This window comes from Diadema antillarum, unplaced genomic scaffold (assembly GCF_040938485.1).
Source record: "Diadema antillarum isolate AM-2024a unplaced genomic scaffold, OU_Dant_1.0 scf00000151, whole genome shotgun sequence".
Taxonomy (NCBI): Eukaryota; Metazoa; Echinodermata; class Echinoidea; order Diadematoida; family Diadematidae; genus Diadema; species Diadema antillarum.
Genome location: NW_027271040.1, coordinates 1,694,486 through 1,714,155, shown reverse-complemented (window position 1 = coordinate 1,714,155; position 19,670 = coordinate 1,694,486). Strand labels below are relative to the sequence as shown.

At 39.3% G+C, this 19,670-nt stretch overlaps 1 protein-coding gene and 1 long non-coding RNA gene across 2 annotated transcripts; both read right to left on the bottom strand.

The window, feature by feature from the left end:
* Nucleotides 1-701: 701 nt before the first annotated feature.
* LOC139721876 (uncharacterized) lies at nt 702-5,155 on the bottom strand. Its single transcript, XR_011710245.1, has 3 exons — nt 5,044-5,155; nt 1,811-2,807; nt 702-783 (listed from the first exon to the last, which is right to left on the bottom strand). It is a non-coding gene; the product is annotated as an uncharacterized lncRNA (long non-coding RNA).
* A 3,841-nt stretch (nt 5,156-8,996) lies between these two features.
* Nucleotides 8,997-17,674, bottom strand: LOC139721834 (uncharacterized). Its single transcript, XM_071633154.1, has 3 exons — nt 17,575-17,674; nt 11,725-12,311; nt 8,997-10,276 (listed from the first exon to the last, which is right to left on the bottom strand). The coding sequence occupies exons 2-3, from the start codon at nt 12,290-12,292 to the stop codon at nt 8,997-8,999; spliced, it is 1,848 nt and encodes a 615-aa protein (XP_071489255.1). The 5' UTR covers nt 12,293-12,311; nt 17,575-17,674.
* Between the last annotated feature and the right edge of the window lie 1,996 nt (nt 17,675-19,670).

Here is a 19,670-nt window from a genome sequence, read left to right as displayed (position 1 = left end):
GACTTTTTTGCGTCTGTTTAAATTCGCGGTCGGCAAAATCTGTGAATTCACAGTCGGCAAAAACTGTTTTATTTTGCACATGAAAACCCAAACTATAATCAATTATTCTTTTATTTATTAAACATAAATTAAAAATAAATGCAGGCTGTACCTGAAATCACGTCTCTCGAGTACTTTATAACATGCTTGTACCTACATTGCATGGTATCGCTCTGTGTGTGTGTTGACCATCAATACACTCAATGCGCGAAATCTTTGTGCATGTGCGCAATAGCGTTGTAACAAGCAGCGACTTCAAAACATTTTCGCGTGATGTTAAATTTGCGGTTCAACCTCAAAGCGCGAAAAGCTCGAAAATAAAACCACCGCGAAAGAAACCACTTTTACAGTATACCATTTGACAACGAAGGCTATAATACACCATTAAGGAGATTTTCTCTCATTCACATTCAAATTTTCTTTTTCTTCTACATAAAGCAATCTTGTACTTGCAACTTACTGACTGGTAGATCGAAGGAAACCTTGCAAAAGAATCACTAGCCCCAGTCACACTGGCAAAAATTCACGATTTCCATGTTCGCCAAGTTTTAAGTTCTCAAAGTTTCATCAGTTTGACCGCAAACTTCAAACCAAGTCCATGTCATTGCTGCCACCTCTTATACGGGTTGAATGTTGCATTACATACCGAGATGTGACTGTGATGATGCTGCTGTCCAAGAGCCAAACGGGATGACAGAAGTTTGAGCCTTCTCTCTTGCAGCCATAGCAGCTCTCCTAGTATAGCTGTATTAACAGAGATAGAAAATGACAAAAAAGGTTAAAAAGGGACTGTACAGTAACGGTTGAGGCGAGGATTCAGGTTTAAAATATTTTTTTGTGAGATAATGAGGAACCTCTTATGAAATATGAAAGGGCATGTAATTTCAAGGATTCAACATTTATTTGATGAAAATTGGTCTTGAAATGGAAGAGATATCCAAAAAAGCAATCCTAATACATGTAAAATTGACAGGCCATAACTTTTATTAGGATCTCTTTGTTTTACCATATTTTTAGATATCTCAGTCATTTCAAAACTGATTTTCATCAAATAAACTTTTGATTTCCCTTAGAATTGTATGCTCTTTAACATTTCATAGAGTGGTTTCTAAATATCTCGCAAAACATTACAAGTTGAATCCTCACCTCAACCAGTACTGTACAGTCCCTTTAACTCCACCTTCATAATTAGTCATTCTTATCGTGGGTAACTGATTCCTAACCAACCTGTCAACATACAGGCTGATACAGTAGACATATGTGACCCGCTCCAACAAAAGGATCCTAAAGTCGCTGACGGGCGAGCCAAGCATGGCCCAGAAAAATGCTATTTTCAGGCCTTTCCTTTGATCATTTAGCTTCGAAACTTCGGCAGATGATAGAAGATACATTAGACTACAAAATTATGCAAAAACAGAAATCCAAACGTTTTGACAGATTTTAGTGATCTGACTTCAAACTCAATTTTCTTGGCTCACCCGTCAGCGACTTTAGGATCCTTTTGTTGTAGCGGGTCACATGTGCACTATAATTTCGTGTAAAGCTGGGTAGAAAATACACATACAATTATCTGCACTGCATGTTCAGTGGTAGCATATTCATCGCATACCAGGTTAAAAAATTGTTTATCTAATCAAGTTATTCACTTTTTGCACAATCTTTATTACCTGTACATAATATGAAAGACAGCAGGTATAAATTTAAACAGGTCAAAATATAAATAAGCTCTGGGGAGGAATCCTCACAATAACTGAAAACAAAAACAAAGTACCTTTGGTCCATTCCCATGTTAGGACAGTCCCTGGTGTAGCAAGAATCAACGTTGCCCAGCAGCCGGTATTCGCAATGCTCTCACAGTCTGCAATTCCTTCCATGCAGTCGAAACAGAAGCAGCTGTGCTCTCTGGCCAAGATCCGGTATGGTGAATTTCCCTTGAAGCTGTGTTCGGCTCTGGTGTATTTAACTGCTTTGAGCTGGGTGCTTCTCTACTTTGTCCTCCTACAATTACATTTCTGCTTCTTCTATTTTTTTCTGAGCATACCAATGACCTGCATCTTTAATTTCAAATTTGCCTCTTCTTTTATGTTGACATTTGTGCCCTTTCTTTTCTTCGGTATTTCTTCCATTTTCAGCTTGTGCAAGTGCTGGAGCAGGCTAGGAACCACAGGCATTCATTCTTCCTCAGTGATTAGATGATCACACCTTGTCCATATCGAAGTCTCCAGAGCTTGCATCGCAACTGGTCAACTTCATTTCGCTGTTGGTGCCTTTCTGGATTTTCCTTTCTTCTTCGCCTGCCTACGCACTGCCTTACAGCTGCAGCTGTCCTCTTCTGTCCTTTGTTAGTTCTCCCTTCAGAAGGGTTTGGAACACGTTTGGAGACTCGCCTCTTCTTACGAGCTGACTTTTTTGCCTTTTCTTTTCTTTTGCATTCCTTTGGTTTTTCAGCTTGTTCATGTCTTGGAGCAGGCTTGGATCCAGAGGTGTTCACTCTTGCTCTGTGGTTAGACATTCTTTCCCTGCGCACTTCCTTGTCTCTCTGCTTTTGCTCCTCGCTTCTGGTGAGTCGCCAGAGCTTACATCGCAGCTGGTCAATTTCCCTGTGGTGTCGGTACTTTTCTGGATTATCCTTTACTCTTTGTCTGTATGCACGCTGTTTCTCAGCTGATGTCATCCTCCGTTTTTTATTATTTTTCCCCACAGAAGGGTCTAGAACACGGTTACAGACTTGAGGCTTGATGCTGGTTCTGCGCTTAGAAAGATCCAATCTGGAAAACAGCAGAATGAGAATGATGTAGCCATCAAACAATGCATTCTAGTATTAAATCTAGAGACTAAATCAAACTTATCAGCCAAATATACAAATGTCAATCTCCATGGTGACTGGTTAGCTTCTGCCATATTGCATTGTTTTCCCAGTAGGTTTGCAGCACACACTGCCAAGGTGAGATGACAATTTCACAAGACTGGCAAATAATCATTATCTAGAAATTGTATACCCCAAACATTATCTTCTTTTAATGAAAAAAGTTTTAGCCATTTTCAATGTGGGTGGAAAAATGGAGAAATCTGTTTACCTTGTCTTGACCTTTGACCCCACTGCCCAAGACTTTCCCTACATATTCATTGCGTGGTAATGCATGTAAAAATTGTAACTGTGGCATAACATTTAGCCATTTACATGACCTTTGACCTCATAACCAAAACTCCAATGATATCCAATGTCGGGCAATACATGTATACAGCATAAATTTATATGATTGAGGGTACCACCTATCGTCACCCTAAGGATCTGCAGCTTATTTATTCCAAAAGTATAAAACAAATTTGCCTAAGTTTTGCCTCAAATATGCCATAAACACTGCAGTTTTGAATATTGTCATCGTCCCGTTGATTCTGAATCTCCGTAGTGAAATATAGCGTGATTTTAGTGTGTGTGTGATATATTTTCTCTGCGTGGCTTAAAAGGGTACCTCAACATCAGCACCCCCTCCCTCCATACATGTAGGTAATACACATGAATTTCACAGTCATGCGTCATGCTCGCAATTTACGAAGCTGATGTGTAACTGAACCATGTTTAGTTTGCTAGTTTGTGTACGAGTTTGTTTTTTGCATCTTCTTTATAATTAAATTATTTTCATAGCTTATGGGGCTTAAAGGGATCATATAGTTTTGGTTGAGACTTAACTTCAGGTTTTTATCATTTTCTGGTGAGATAGTGAGAAACCTCTTATGAAATATGAAAGAGCATGTAATTCCATGAGGATTTCAACGTTTATTTGATGAAAATTGATTTTGAAATGGCTGAGATATCCAAAACAGAGTACGTGATTCTAATAAAGTGTGGGACCCCCACTTTTAATAGTTTTTATTACGATCGTTATGTTTTACTTTGTTTTTGGATGTTTCAGCTATTCCAAACCAGATTTTCATCAAATAAACTTTGAATTCCTCTCAAAATGGTATGCTCTATGGACCTCTGTACTATTTCACAAGTGTTTTCTTGGTATCTCATCTCCACCAATACCATACTACCCCTTTAATCCAACACATACTTTATCGTTCTATACGCTAATAGCTATGATACGCAGGGTGCCGATGTTAAGGTACCCTGCTGATAAGAGGTCCCCTTGACCGACAAGTATGTCTAATTCCACAAAAAACTTCTCATTTATAGTAATGACATTTGCTGGGTCAGTTTTTCGCTTCTAAAACTGACCCAGCAAATGTCAGTACCGTACTATAAATGACAAGTTTTTCGCGGAATTAGACATACTTGTCGGTCAAGTGGTACCCTTTACCATACAGGTAGAGTTTTAAACTTATACGAAGTTCATGAAGACTCCTTGAGCCATTTCTGAGAATTTTCATTTCACCTTTGACCTTAATTTGCCCTAATAATTTAACCAAAAACTTTTCTCGAATCTTGCTCTGGCCTCTGCTCTAGTAATGCAACTTACATGATATAACATGGCACATAATGCCACGTTTAGTTTGGAGATCTCAAACGGTTTAGAAGTTGTACGTTAACGCTGTCCATGAAATCTGTTACGGACGAGACGACAATCCTATAGTATTAACAGTTAGAGAAACTATTCTAGCTAATTCAAAATGCCTCTCTCATGTGGCCAAGGCATAAAATTGTTTTGAAGGATAATCAGTGTACACATACAGTTATGTCTGTATCAGCCCCCATCCTGAGGGTTCTATCCTTCCAAGTTTACATGTAACTACGAATACGTAGTAACACCTGTAGTTTTGCCTTAAATCGACATAAAGTTTAATCAACTATTAAGATCTACCGCGACGCCAATCGCATTTTACAACACAAAAGAAAGTACATGGGACTATTACAACGTAGTCCCATTAGTTGCTTTTCATGTCTGTTAATTCTGTAACTGTAACGGCCGCGTCTCAAATTCTGATTCGAGAACACTTCTGAAAGAGGTTTTATTAATACGACAAATTTGAAATATATTGTCATGAATGTCGTTCACGTACGGCATAGAATGAGAATCAGTCGTCATCGTCGTTGGGTTTGTACCGGCTCGTCCGATCGTGCACAGGGTCTACATACCGGTGGCCGTGGCAAGTTGCCGACTCAACTATAATGCAGAACACTAGTTAGTTGACGTAATCAAATGCAATGGGAATCACATGCACCACCCTACCTCCCTGCCTGCCTGCGCCTACCCCTAGGGCCCTGTGCACAACACTCGGGGAGTGGAAAGAGGGAGAGAGAGGTGGGGGGGGGGGGGGGGGGAGGGGAGAAAGTACAATGTTGTTCTTGTTCTTGTTGCTGTTGTTGTTGTTGTCTTCGTCGTCGTTGTCGTCGTTGTTGGGTTTTTTTCCCCTCCTTTTTTTTGCTGGAAAGTATACAGTTCACTGCCAATTATTACATTCGGCAGCTAGGTCTGGTGGGTGTTTCACAAAGAATTCAAGTTGAAATCATTAAAACATATAAATAAATAAATACAGAGTAATAAAAAAAGAATTCTGGTCGATCTTAAATTTGAGATTGACTTCCTTAATTAGTTTGATTTATTTTTTTTTCAGAATCTGCTTCAAATAGCATATGAAAAATAATCAAAAGAAAATTCCTTGATAATTCATTACTTAATCTATTTTTATATTATTAATGCCTGCATGGAAAAAAAAAGTCTGCAAAATTGTCGTTTTCATCTGAAAGTTTAAGAATATCATTGAAGACACACACAGCATACCAAATTTCTAAGTTGATCTTAAGAAAGTTAAAATTGACTGAAAATCTTTGTGAAACCACCAGTGTGGTGATGTACAGTGTACAATGATGTCTTTGTAGGCCTATAGTAATATATCATGTATATATACTTAGTATATTATATATATATACAATATATATATATATATATATATATATATATATATATATATATATATATATATATAACGTGCAAGGGTCGAAAATTTGGTTTACAAATAAATGAAGTTGGATTCTAATGCATTATGTCAACTTGTTTGTCTTCATCGTCTATATATATATATATATATATATATATATATATATATATATATATATATATATATATATACGTGTATATATATCCCTAGTTGGCACCTTAGGGAGACATATTGGGGGGAAGTGTCTTCATTAGGGAGACAACTGGTCATTAAGGAGACAATTTTCGTGTCTCCATTGCGTAAATTGCCATTGAACATGTATTTTAAAATTTGCATATAAAACAAATGGAAATGTCTTCCAAATGACCCATCTAGGAGTATATATATATATATATATATATATATATATATATATATACATTCTCTCTTTTCGATGTAATTCTGTGTGCAATTCAGTCTTATGACTGCGAGACATGAATACCTTAATACCATTTATCTATCTACTAGTGTATCTATCTATCTACTGTATACGCCATACATTTCGCGAGTCTAAATTTTTCATGAATCGGGAATTCCCGACGATTTCGCGAGTGGTTAAATTTGCGATCGTGGAGTCCTGTTCTGAACGGAGAAATGTACATGCGTATGTCACATCCACATTGGGATCAGAATCTATATTTTGCGTGTCTTTAATTTCGCGAACAGCACCTGACTCTCGAAAATCGTGAAAATAAAAACCTCGCAAAATATTTGGCGTATACAGTATCTATCTATCTTTATAACACCGTATATGCTTTGTAATTACTGAGGTGTCTGTATGTCTTGGATTAAATGTTTATTACAGCACCACGAATACGATTAACTAGCCACAAAACCAGCATTTGGAATGAAAGATATGATAAATGTTTCTGCCACAATGTATATTAAATGGACTTGTACTACAACAACTTTTTTCAGTCCTTGGAGCATTTAATCATCGAGTCAAATGTACATGCAGGCCTTCATCAGTGAAATGATGTGTAAGAAAAAATTTGTTCTTGTTTTACTTTACCTATATTGAGACATCTGGGCTGATTGATACTTGTATCACTAAATTTACATTATTTCAAACATTTTAATGCATTGGTCATCCAATCTAGTGTCTCAGTTTATAGATAATTATTCGATACAAAAACAACATGACAAATACAGCTGAAATAGAGGAGTTTCACAAACAAGAGATCTAATTTGGGCACATTTGGCATCACAAACATGAATAAATTTGAAAACAAAATAACAAAGAAAATATAAAGAGAATTCAATGTGTTTACATTTATATAGGACAATGAAAAAGCCTTTGGCTTATGTTTCGGAAGGCATGGTAATAACATCACAATCAACAAGCATGTACACGTATGTACTCTAATCGAAAAAAATAAATTTTTGAGAATTCTCTTTATAATTTCTTTATATCATTGTACTTCTGCAATATCAGCAATTATCTAGCCTTTGTACACAGTGATGGCAGTACAGAAACTTTTACAATTCTTGGTATTGCAAATGCTCAGAAAACTTCTGCGCATGCTAAAAAGCCCTGTCACATATGCACTGTGGGATTCATCAGTGCCATTATCGCTTCTGGTTGTCCTGTGTGTGTCTTAGTTTCAATGCAATTCAATGCAATAATTGTCTGCTTTTCTTTCATTGCTGCCCTTTTCTTCTCTTAGAAGTTAAAGAAAAAAAAGTTTGAAATTTCACAATTTTACTGGTTTGCGGTCTTTAGAGTCATGGTTCACTAATGCAAGGCTTCAATATGCTGGTCACATGATGGAAAGTAAAGAAATATTCAACAAAAAAAATAACCCTGGATAAAGATGATTTGTGACCTGAGTGCATGTGCAGCCAAAACGGGGCAAGTTTGTCCCCTGAGCTATCCCATACTGCACGCTGCTCTGTGCACGGCACCTAGGTATTGGCGATACTGAGAATTACTTTTGAACACATTGTCCAGTCTCTTCTTCAAACTTCACTGATGTGTTCTCATGCAATTGTTATTAGAGAGCTTTACATTTTTGCTACGGACGTAAAAGGGAAAAAAATCACTTATCAAAGTGATCTCGCGAGATTTTAGTTTTAACATCAGTGCCGAGCCATTTTTGCGTTCACTCAAATTCATGACGCAGATAGCAGCTTGATGTAATTTTCGTATGGGTAGACCATTTTACTTCATATAGGCTGCGTCTTCACTAAAGCTTGATGCAATTTTGGTATGGGTGGACCATTTCACTTCATATAGGCTGCGTCTTCACAAAATCTAAAGCTATTTTGCAACACGACGCAGGGAGAGAGGAGAACAGCCAGTGCATTCAATTTGATGTCCGCATTGCAAATCTAATACTCCCTGCAGTATTCTCTTCCACACATAAATTTTGGGTTCATTGCCCTTTCAAATGCTCACAGCAGAACTTCTGTAATCTTGGTTTTGACTGTTCACGGAGGAATTGATTCATGAAAAGCTCCCCCCCCCCCCCCCCAAAAAAAAAAAAAAAAAAAATGGTCATATTTTTAGGGTTTGCAAGCTTGTGTTATACACAGCTGGCCACTTAATTACAATGATAACAATATATCATTCTGACAATCATTCGTAGAATTTGGTATTGAATGACCAAGACTTTCTAGTATTCTGTCATTTGGTCTTAGAGTTTGATCATTCAGCTACAACTTTGCCATGAAAGTCACAATAAACTTGTGGAAGATCAAAGAAAACAATCAAAATAAGTCTAACCTGCTTAGTATATTCAAACTTACAATTCTATTTAATATCTCACTTTAAAAAAAAAATCTTTTTGCAGTAGTATCCTTCTCTACGCCACTATGCCCTTATGTATGCCCCTCACGTATCTTTCTGTAATTAACTTATTTCTGGTACAGTTATACAAAATAGACAAGATTAATTATGTAGCAATGCCCTCAATGGGGTCATTTGTTTTGTTTCAGAAGCAGATACTCCTAAAGTCTGAAGGTGACTTTTAACCTCAGACAATATATAAAATAGATAAGGGTCAATTCATTCACTCTATATGTACTCTTAATGGTCAAATGTTTCTAGTTTGCACAAACTCAGAAAGAAGATTTGCCTTCTCTTCAACCTTCTTGCAGCCTGAGGAAGAGAACTGCCCATTTTCTGGATAGTAAGAAAGTTTATCCGCAATCCACTCCATGTCTTCCCTCGCTAGGGTCACATTTTTCTGTGCTGCTGCCTGCTGAATGCACAGTAGGACGTGCTGTCTCTCCAATGGCAGAAATGGAATGTGACTGTCGACAACTGCCAGCAGTTGGGTGTAGACACTTTCAAGTTTGGTTGTGTCTTCCTCAACACCAGTGGGCAAGTCCTTGGGTGCCGATTTTGGAAAAACAGAGTGACCTGATTCTAAGATAGGAGTTAGCTCTTGCAGGCCTATATCCTCTCTCTTTCTGTCCTTGTGAAACTGTTCCATGACATAGTTTACTATCGCATTTCCTCCAATGTTTGTGATGAGGACAAAGGCCATCTTTTGCTCCTGAGATGCTTGTCGCTTGCGGACACTCTTCAAAGTAAATGCCAAGGCTTCAAAGAGGTTGGCAGCGCTGTCGTATCCCAGATCTTCTACAACATAAAGGACTACGGGGCATGATCTATACAGGACTCTCCCTTGGTCAATGAAGTCCTCCAGTGCAACAGAGTAGTCATAGGCTGTTACAAGGTGATCCCTGATCTCTAGAAGTGAAGGTAGAAATTTCAGCATGCACTGTTCTCCGGCACTTTTGGGAAACAATGTCTTTCCCATCATGTCCACAACGAAAGTCTTACCAACTCCTGGCTGTCCATGGAACATAATGACAGTGGATTGGTCCTTGGCATCCTTGGCTAAAAATCTTGACAGCAATTTAGGCAAGACATTCACAACGATAGGTTGGCCATATAATTGGCTGTGCAGGACTGTCTCAAGGGTTTCTCCACCAACAACAACAGCTGGACTGGCTCGATGCTGCGCAACAAGCCAGAGGCAGAGGTAGAAAAGGACTGCGAGTAGCACAGCTGCCATGCACACCAGCAGGAAGAGCCGTACGCAGGGGCACCGACTCCCACTGGCGACATCTTCCTCTGGATGGTCCTCTTCCAGGATTTCTTGTGCTCCTCCAGAGAACCGCACCCTGTCGCCTTTGTCCTTGCCTGAGATTTTCCTCCTCCGGGGACCTTTCTTCTTGATAGATGATGACAGCAGTGTTCTCGGTGAGTCCCCGCTGCCGCTGTGGATCATACTTGGAGACTGTCCTGGTGATGGAAGACTACCTGAGCTCTGGTCATGATCAGGGTTGAATTGCACTTTGCGACCTATTTATGGAAGTGAGAGACAAGTGGAATGATGGCCATTACTTTTCACTATGAATGCATTATTTCCAGAAGCAAATGAGAACTACACAACATGGCTCTACATTACACGTAGCAGTGGCCCAGCTAATATTGGTGTTGGGCCACATATCTTATCATTTGGTGGCCCAATCTGGCAACTAAGATTCAAAGTAGATTGTTACTTTTGCTTCTTAATTTTGGGCCACTACATATCTTTTTGGGACCACCAAAATTTTAGTGAAAAAAATGGTGGCCCCAAAGGCCACCACATGAAAAAGTTAGTGTCAAGCCCTGCCCATAACGTGTACTGATATGACGAAGATTAAGAGCAAAATTTTGCATATAAGCACGAGCATAAAGGCAACAATTCAGGGAAAGACTGAGCAAATTCAAAATAATGAAGTTAGGAATCCTTGAGTGACACAGTATTCACAATCAGGATATGTGGTGCCCTGATGGGCCGACCTGACAGCAGTCAGACGACAAACATCTTTTCTTGGTCTGCATACACGTACAGTCAAGTCTTGAGTAATCATTGTATTAATCATGAAATGAAGACACTCTGCTGTCTGCTGGTTTGATCAATGTTTCTAAATGATCAATATATGCGGCATTCTTTTTCTGTGGGATACCAATGTTGCAAATAATGTTGTGTTGAGCCTTAGCAGAGTGTGGAACTGATATTGCTTTATTGTAACAAAAGGGATGCCATATATGACATTTGAAGGTTGCAGTTTGCTGAACTTAAATATTTATACGCACTTACAATATTTTGAAAGAGTGAAACAAATGGAACTGATGGACATAAAGAATCTTATCAAGCTAACTATTTGCCAAGGAATGTTTCAAACTAGGAGTTTGTGGATTTCCTCCAGTACCAATGAGAGGGGGGGGGGGGGGGGGGGTGTAAACTAAGCCTTTTTTTTTTTTTTACTACGGAGTATTCACTGTAACTGAAACAGCTTTGATACAATCTCCACAAAATAAGACATACAACCTCATGATTCTCCTCTACTGACTTGGCCATTCCCTGGATCAAAATTTACTGTATCCAATACAATTACAGCGTACAATATGTCCATTTAGATGAAAGCAACAAAACTACATTTCAGCCTACACAGTAAACACCTGCTTGCATACAGCAATGAAAATCTGCATTCGCTGAATTGAGGGAAAGATAACTAGTGCTCAGATATTACTCTTTGTATCAAAAGGTAAGTTCTTCTGCATGAAGATCAAACATCTTTACAGTTGGGGCATCTAGTCTTAAACCTGGGTCCATCCCATACACCTGGGTTCAGCCATTTTTACACCAGAATCAATCCAGTTTTAATCCTGGATTAACACCATCATAAGTAAATGGTGTTTTAAAGAGATTAAAGTAAGTGATACAAGCACCATGATGTGAATTGCGTTGAGAGTATTGGTACCTGGAAAACTAGGAGAGGAAGAACGACCACTTCCAGAATGTAGCCACATGGTAGAATCTGGACTTGTGCCCATTTGTCTGGAACCAACCATAGAGGGCGATTTTGGACTGTAAGGAGAGGAATGTGGACTGTATGGCAGAGCCGGGTGCTGCGATGCAGAAGGTGACCATGGGCCGATGCTTGGAGTGGACAGGACAACATCCACGGAGGTTCTCATCCTGACAACTGTCTGACCAGATGGACAAACCATCACATCCATGGTCCGGTTGTATGTTACAGAACCCTCCTCGTGGGCATTGTTGAGAGGATGTCTGAGAGTTTCCTGTGTACGGTGCACAGTCTCGTCCAGATTCCCATGAATGGATGGGAAGACTGGAGACAGTGACCTCCTGGCGCCATCGTCGCTGGCACTAGGCCACATCAGCGCCAAGCAGTTCTCCGAAGCACTCCCTCGCTTGTTGGAACCCGACAGCAGCATGATGGGAGAGGTGTGCCGCGACTCATCAAGACTCGACACAGGGGGTAGTGCACCAGCTCTCACACTCTTTGAAGATGAAAAGGAGGTCATACTGATTGCCTAGAATCACCTGCATTGTAATGTAAGGTGAGCAACATATTGGCAGTGAGCAAACATTGATGTCACAAACTTTAGATGCTTTTTTAAAGAGAACACAACATTTCTGAGTGAGGGAAGATCAGATGTCTGAAGTACACAAATTCTATTTACTCTTCCATGAATAACAGTCCAACAGTTTTGCAGCCTGCTAATTCAACTGGCTGAGAGAAGAGTGATTTAAAGGGGAATGTATGTGAATTGAGTGAATGCAGCAATGCAGAACCAATCAGCAGAGTTTGAGGAATACTGACCAAGCCATTTACAAGCTATGACCTTTTTTTTGTAAAGTTTCTGTGCTGGCATCGCTAGATGAGAAGACTACAACAAATTGTGACGTCACTACAATTTAAGATGAATAGAAAGCCTCTCAAGATAATATTCAAAATTTTTTCATTCTTATATTAGCATAGTTTGTAATAAATGTCATGAAAACTACAAGTGATCATTGGACTTGTAAATACTCAAAAACAGTAGGAATAATATTACCCTGAAGGTATGAACATATAAATGTCAGTACTACTAAAAGTGATCAAGGAAATGTGTAAAGTTTAATGGTTTACTCAATACCGTTCAAAACAATATAATTTTGTGGAATAGACAAGATATAGAAAATTTTTCAAAGCAGATAATATTGACAAGGAATTAAAAGTTGGGAGGAAAGAAAGAAAAGATTAATAGGAAGGAAATAGATTTACAATATACATGTAACATTACTTGAAGAATGAAACAAAATTTTAGTAGGAAAGATCTAGGAAGAAAAATAATGCACATATTCACCACACATACACACACACACACACGCACACACACAAACATAAAAAATTAAACAACAAACATCAACCACTCTGTGGGCCTTTGCAGCAGTAGTCTTGGTACAACTAAGCTCAAGCTGACAGAAAGAGGAAATAGTATCTTTTTTAAGATACCACAGAAAAACTCTCAGCAATCGCTTTGGCCTGGGATCACTAACATGTCTGACTGTAATGTGCACTGCCATGGAACATATGGTGTACTGTATGTGAAAATGCATCATTTCAAATACTTACACACACAAACACACACACACACACACACACACAACCAGCTTGCACACAACATGAATGACAACCCCAAACCAACGCTGCACACTGGCACTGATCCGACAGTCCCTGACCAGAAAAAAATAAATAAATAAACTGCTTGACTAAAACTTTTTCAGGAATGGACCAGTAAAAAATGGGTAATAGTGTGCAGACCTGCCCAAACCTCAATCAATCGCTACCGTGACTCAGTAAAAGCTGAGAGAAAGACAGAAAAATTATCTTTTAAAAGATACCGCAGAAAAACTTTCTCTGATCACTATGAGATTGCTACATTCACATCAATTGCAGCACTCGCTGCGCCATGCTGCTGCGAATTTGTTCTGTATAGAGTAGCAGACCCAGTTTGTACATGTAGCAGGTCAAAGGGTGTGTGCAGTTCTGGTTGAGGTGAGGATTTAGCTTTTAATGTTTTGCGAGATATTCAGAAACCACTCTATGAGATGTCAAAGAGCATGCAATTCAAAGGGGTATCAAAAGTTTATATGATGAAAATTGGTTTTGAAATGGCTAAGATATCCAAAAACAAGGTGAAACAAAGAGATTCTAATAAAAGGCATGGCCTGTCGCCCCTTTCATTATTATCAATTTTTTTGATATCTCAGCCATTTGAAAACCAATTTTCGTCAAATAAACGTTGAATCCTATTTCATAAGAGGTTTCTCATTATCTCACTTAGGAATGTTATAACAGCTACTTGAATCCCCACTTCAAATAGTACTGTACAGTCCCTTTAAGGATTTTTCAAGGTATTTTGTAGTATTCTGGTAAAACGGGCGACTGAATTAGTGAAATTATTTTTTTTTTTTTTTTTTTTTTTTTAGTGGAAGAGGTACCAAAGGCCTCTTGACACTGCATCACAATTTTGTATGGTGGACAATTACCCTAGTCATAATAATAATCATTGTTATGCAGAAAATTTGCATCAAGAGGACCCAGTTTGCAGCATGCGGCAGGGGGGTCCAGTTTGCTGCACCCCACACAAAAATGTCCCCTGATTTCTTGAAACATTAAACTTTTGCAAAAACCAAATAATTTTTAATGGTCCAACTAGTTTTCATCTTGCTTAGAAAACTTTATTTGGATTCGTTATCTCGATCCTTCACGATTTTACAGTTTTTCAAGATTGCATGCATTTCATCAATTTCCACCCTTTTTGACAAAAAAAAAAAACGCTATGTGTAAATCCCAATGGGGTGCCGCAAACCGGACCCATACCCGACATTTTGGTCACTGAACCATTGCAATCCGAACAACTGACAAAGAAAATTAATTTTAGAATATTTAACACAGTCACAGGAGGAATCCTTACCACGCCAGGCCTCTTTTGATATTAAGATTTTGTATTTGTGGTTGCCTAGCAGCAGAACAAAATCTGAACATTTTGTTACATACTTTTTTAAAAACAGTGTGATACAATACAGACGGTCTAAATTAGAATTATGAAGGCCATCATCCGAGTTATTTCATAATTTTGGTATCAGAGAAAGCTTTTCAGTTGCTCTTCAAATAAAACAATTTAATTTTAGAAAAGAAATACCTTTCTACTTTTGAAGATACGGTTAGATATTCCTAGTAGTAGGGGTGCCGCAAACTGGTGCCCCGACTCTATTACGTTAGATTTAACCTTACAATAAACAGCCCTGTCACTGCCAAGCACGGCATCTGATCGGGCTATGTAGATCTATCATCTACTGTGCTGCGCTGTCTGCTTGCGATTGAAAGTGTCAAAACGATGAAAATTTCATTCCCACTGCGTACTGGACTCAAGTCTCACCACTCAGATGCAATAATAGATTCTATTCGTGATCGTGGCTGCTGGATATTGATTTGAAAGTGAGTTTGTGCATGTTTTGAGATCAACTGACAAGCAATTGACGAGTACAAGGTGCGAAAGTACACTTAAACTTACGTTGTAGTTAGCGCCAGAAGTACCGTAAGTTCTTGCTGTGCTCAGACAGGAAAATCTTGTTTGTTCAGAGTTTTTAAATCATTTTTTAAACTTTTTATACGACGCCAAGATACAGACTGGTATTAAGGCCAAGTAAAAAAAGAAACCAGTTTCTCGTCCTCGCGCGCATCGATTTTGGCCGCCGCATCGATTTTTTTACTATTTACTATTTTCAAAATGGCGCTGAAAATACCAAGAAATTCATAATTCTCGTCCCAGTCCGCTCCCCGCCCGCATCGATTTTCAGTTGCCGCATCGACTTTTTTGATATTTAAAAAAAAAAAAAACGACGAAAAAAAATCGACAATTCACATACCAATCGTGATGTCTCATTTCTAATTACGCCTTGCGTCCTCTACTTAGCTGTAGTACAGCTGTAGCTTCTGTAGTGCGTATGTAATAACGCATGCATTTCACACTGCGAGCTCGGCAAGAAGGAATGACCCACAAAGCAGTCGAACTGTAGTTGGATGGGCACGGGCGGGCCGGCCTGTGCTAGCACCGGCTAGCTGTGATGTACAGCGCACTCGGTACGTCATGAACGCGAGCGCGGCTACATTTTTGCGATCAATCGCTGTCAATATTCCACACATATTTCGCGCATTCGTATTTTTCCCCGTTTATATTTCAAGCGGATGAATTGTACTGTACAAATGCTTGTGAGGATTGTATCGAGTTTGTATACATTTTCATGTCATTGTGACTATGTGCATGTGTAGTGGCCGTGCCGCACCGTATTGGCAAAGTGTGCGTGTCTGTAGCTATAGCTGTATAGTTGTAGCTGTCCAGGGTCGGTCACCGGTACCGCCCTTGGTCTATCAGCTGTCTGCACGCATGCATGAACACATTCGAATGTGTAGAAGCCCGTACACTCTGCTCTGTAACATTGCATCTGACGGCGATGTATTATTCTATTTTGAAGAGAAAATGAATGCACTTTTCCAGCAAATGTAGAATTATCAAATGGGTGTATCTACAAAATAAATAACTTTCCACGGATTCTGGTTTGTCTCGTATTTCTGCGGGATACTTTTCTTTACGATGTAAATTCACGGACACGGCCGTGAGTCGTATCATCCCATTCTGTAGTGTGGTATACAATCATTCGTCATCCAAATGATGAGTGATTATCAAATGTCTTTTTAGAACATGAAGAAACATCTTTAAATGTTTAATGCTATAATGCCATATCAGTATCATTTTGACATCCATCTGCAATTGTACAAGCTACATGTAGTTTCCAGTTGAATGTGCTACAATTGTAATGTGAAGAAATGCAGATACATACCAGCTGTGTGGACACAAAAAGTCACAAACACCAATGATGAATAAAGCAGTGTTTTGAATATCATGGAATTGAATTTCAGTCGTACATTCTTTGTTGAAAGACATGTTTTATACCTGTTTCATTTAATAGCACAATACATCAGAATTGCAAGTACACTAGTATCAGAAATGCCATTACAACACTAAATACCAGTATTAAGATGGTCATTTTCCCTTGACATCTGTAGTGGAAAGAAAAAGCAAATGTATTTCTGCATGCATGAAGTTTCATTTCAAGTATGGTACATAATCTATTTGTTTGAAAATGCACAGAGTGCAGGCAAGACATACACTTGGGACCTGGTCTCTCATACAACTTGTAACACAGCTACCAGAGTGATATTTCATTTCATAAATTGGATATAGAAAATATAAAACCCTCTCTCGTTACCTTTCTCAGAATTACCGGACGAGAAACACATATTACTTTCATTTTTACAATCCTTGAAAAAATAGTAAGATATCAAATAGTAAGGACCTCCCTCATCGCCTTGCTCAAAAAACCCGGACGAGAAACTACTATCTTTTTTTACTTGGCCTAATGACTGTGAATGTAGGCCGAGGTCGATCGATCGTTGTGCTGTGGCTGTGCCACTGGCCAAGTGAGCACCATTCTTTTTTCTCTATCTCTCTCTCTTTTTTTCATCACGCCCACGCCACAATACGGACAGCTGCTCTCTCTTCCCACCTCCCATACCAATGCTCAATCTCATCCACCACTGCACTCCAGGGTCTGCAGGGCAGGGCAGTGCCGTGGCATTGCATTACATTGATTGCATTGGCACCACCATGTTCACTGTCACTGACACTGTCTCTGCACTGTGCACTGCCACTGTCACTATTTCGTCTTTCATTTAATTATATCTAAGCATTCTCACCTCCAAAGATACCACACTGTCAAGCTGTCAGCAGTACCTAACTCAATAAGAGGAATTTCAAGGTCCATATCTGCAGCAGCATATGGTAGGAAAAATGGTGTGCAGCAAGACAATCCACCTGTGCTCTGTGCCTGTGTGTCTGTGCTGTATATACCGGCAACGTGCATAGTACCAGTACACTAGCATAATATTAATACACTACACACGGTGACTTTGTTTCGCTGCGCGCGTAAATGCCGACTTTCCATGAGAATCGATGAATGCATCATCATACAATGGGACCAGCGATAGGAAATGTTGCCTTGGTTTCGTGTACGCTGCTGATGGCAGGCAGTGATGGTGTCTCTTTACTTTCGGCATCCAAACCACCCGTCTTGCGGCTAATTTTTCGAAGTTTTGCTCTCAGTCAGAGAAACTTGAGTCTTCAGATTTTTGGTAGGATAAACTGAAGCTTCTATTTCATATGATTTTTGTTTCATTGGTAAATCACTCGACGTATTCACCTGTCGGTGCGAGTTGTGTACTCGTAGTCGTAGTACGACTCGTTCACTGCACTGTGTTTCAATATTCACCTGTCGTCGGGCACCCTGCCTGCGGCCTGCTAGGCCCAGTCATGTGCTAGATTTGATATGTGGTAACACTGCTGAGTTTGGTTATTCACCTAGACATTTGCTTGGTAGTAGTACTAGTGCATGTATTCACCTGTATTCACCTGTCTTGTCGGGCTTCTGGAAAGACCTTGTAATGCCCTCCCACTTTCAGCAGAATTCCACTGTAGGCCTATGTCAAACTTGAGTATCTCGTCTTCTTTCTTGCAGTAATGACTAACAGCTAGGGAGTAGTAATCCTATTGAGATGATCGAGTAATGTATGTGAACTTAAATGTACTTCTTTGACAGGAATGCATCTAACTTACACTGTACTTTACTTCAAGTTCAAGTTCAAGTTCAAATTTATTTCCATTCTTCTGACTTGAATTTGTTATTGTTAACTGAAGTTGCTTCCACAGCTGATTTTGGTAGCATGTTCCAGTGAGATACATTGTACCCTGCAGCAGTGCAGGGCCTGTGAGTAGAGTTGTTTTTCCTGATGTTCAGATGTTTCTGGATCTTGAAGTTGTGGCCCTGAAGATATACTTTCTCATCTTTTGTTTTGAAAAGCTTAGAACAGTTGGTTGGTGTTAGTGAAGCCATTCATGATTTTGAAGACTTGGATCATGTCACCTCTGAGTCCCCTGAGTCTCCTGTGTAGGCAAGAGTAGGCAGATTCAATTTCTCTAATCTCTCAGCATATGGCAGATTATGTAGATGAGGTATTATCTTTGTTGCTCTTCTTTGAACTTTTTCTGTGGTGCTTATGTCACGCTTGAGTTGTGGTTATGTTCCTTTTTAAAAAATGTGAGCTTTCAAAAATCATGCCATTGTTTGTAATGTTTTGTATGCCTATGGCTTATGGGATTAAAGTTTCTGAATTCATAAAAATTAAGTGAAATCTTTGAAGTTGAATTTTTGTCATTTGTACAACTCTAATTTAATTGCACACTTTTTCAGAGAATGGCCTAACCCCGGGGCACTCCTTGTACACAGTTATACTGTGGGAGCGCCCTGAGTCAAAAGAGTGCTATCTCTGTACGTTGAAAAAGCAACACATATTTTCGCGCCACGATAAGTTTCGTAATTTACCAGCAAAAGGCATACTTTTATAATGTACGTCATTTCTGACCTTATTCATCCAATACGTTCACTTGTTAATTTCCACATTGATCCCATGTAGTCTTGAAAAAACGTTTTTCTACGAGTTCATCTCCATACATCCCGTTCAATCTTTGGCTTTCGATGCAACCGTTGCGTAGGACTTTACGCATGAGAGTCGCAATGATTTTAGCCTTTGAATAAGGCCCTTTGGCTGCGCGCTGTGTAGTGGCGAGCGAAAGGGGTGGGATTTGTCATGCAGCAAGAGTGCCTGGTCAAAAAGGCTACAGTGCTACCAACTCGCGCAAGCGCAGAGGTTTCAAATCCCGTCTTCGTGAGCAGTTGTCGATCTGGGAGATCCCTGCTGGCCGAATCATTTACAGTGTAGTCATCGATTTAGACAGA

Coding starts and splice junctions, on each gene's coding strand:
- LOC139721834 (XM_071633154.1), bottom strand. CDS start 12,292: ATGACCTCCTTTTCATCTTCAAAGAGTGTGAGAGCTGGTGCACTACCC. Junction 10,277..11,724: donor TTCCTCTCCTAGTTTTCCAG/GTACCAATACTC, acceptor TTCCATAAATAG/GTCGCAAAGTGCAATTCAAC.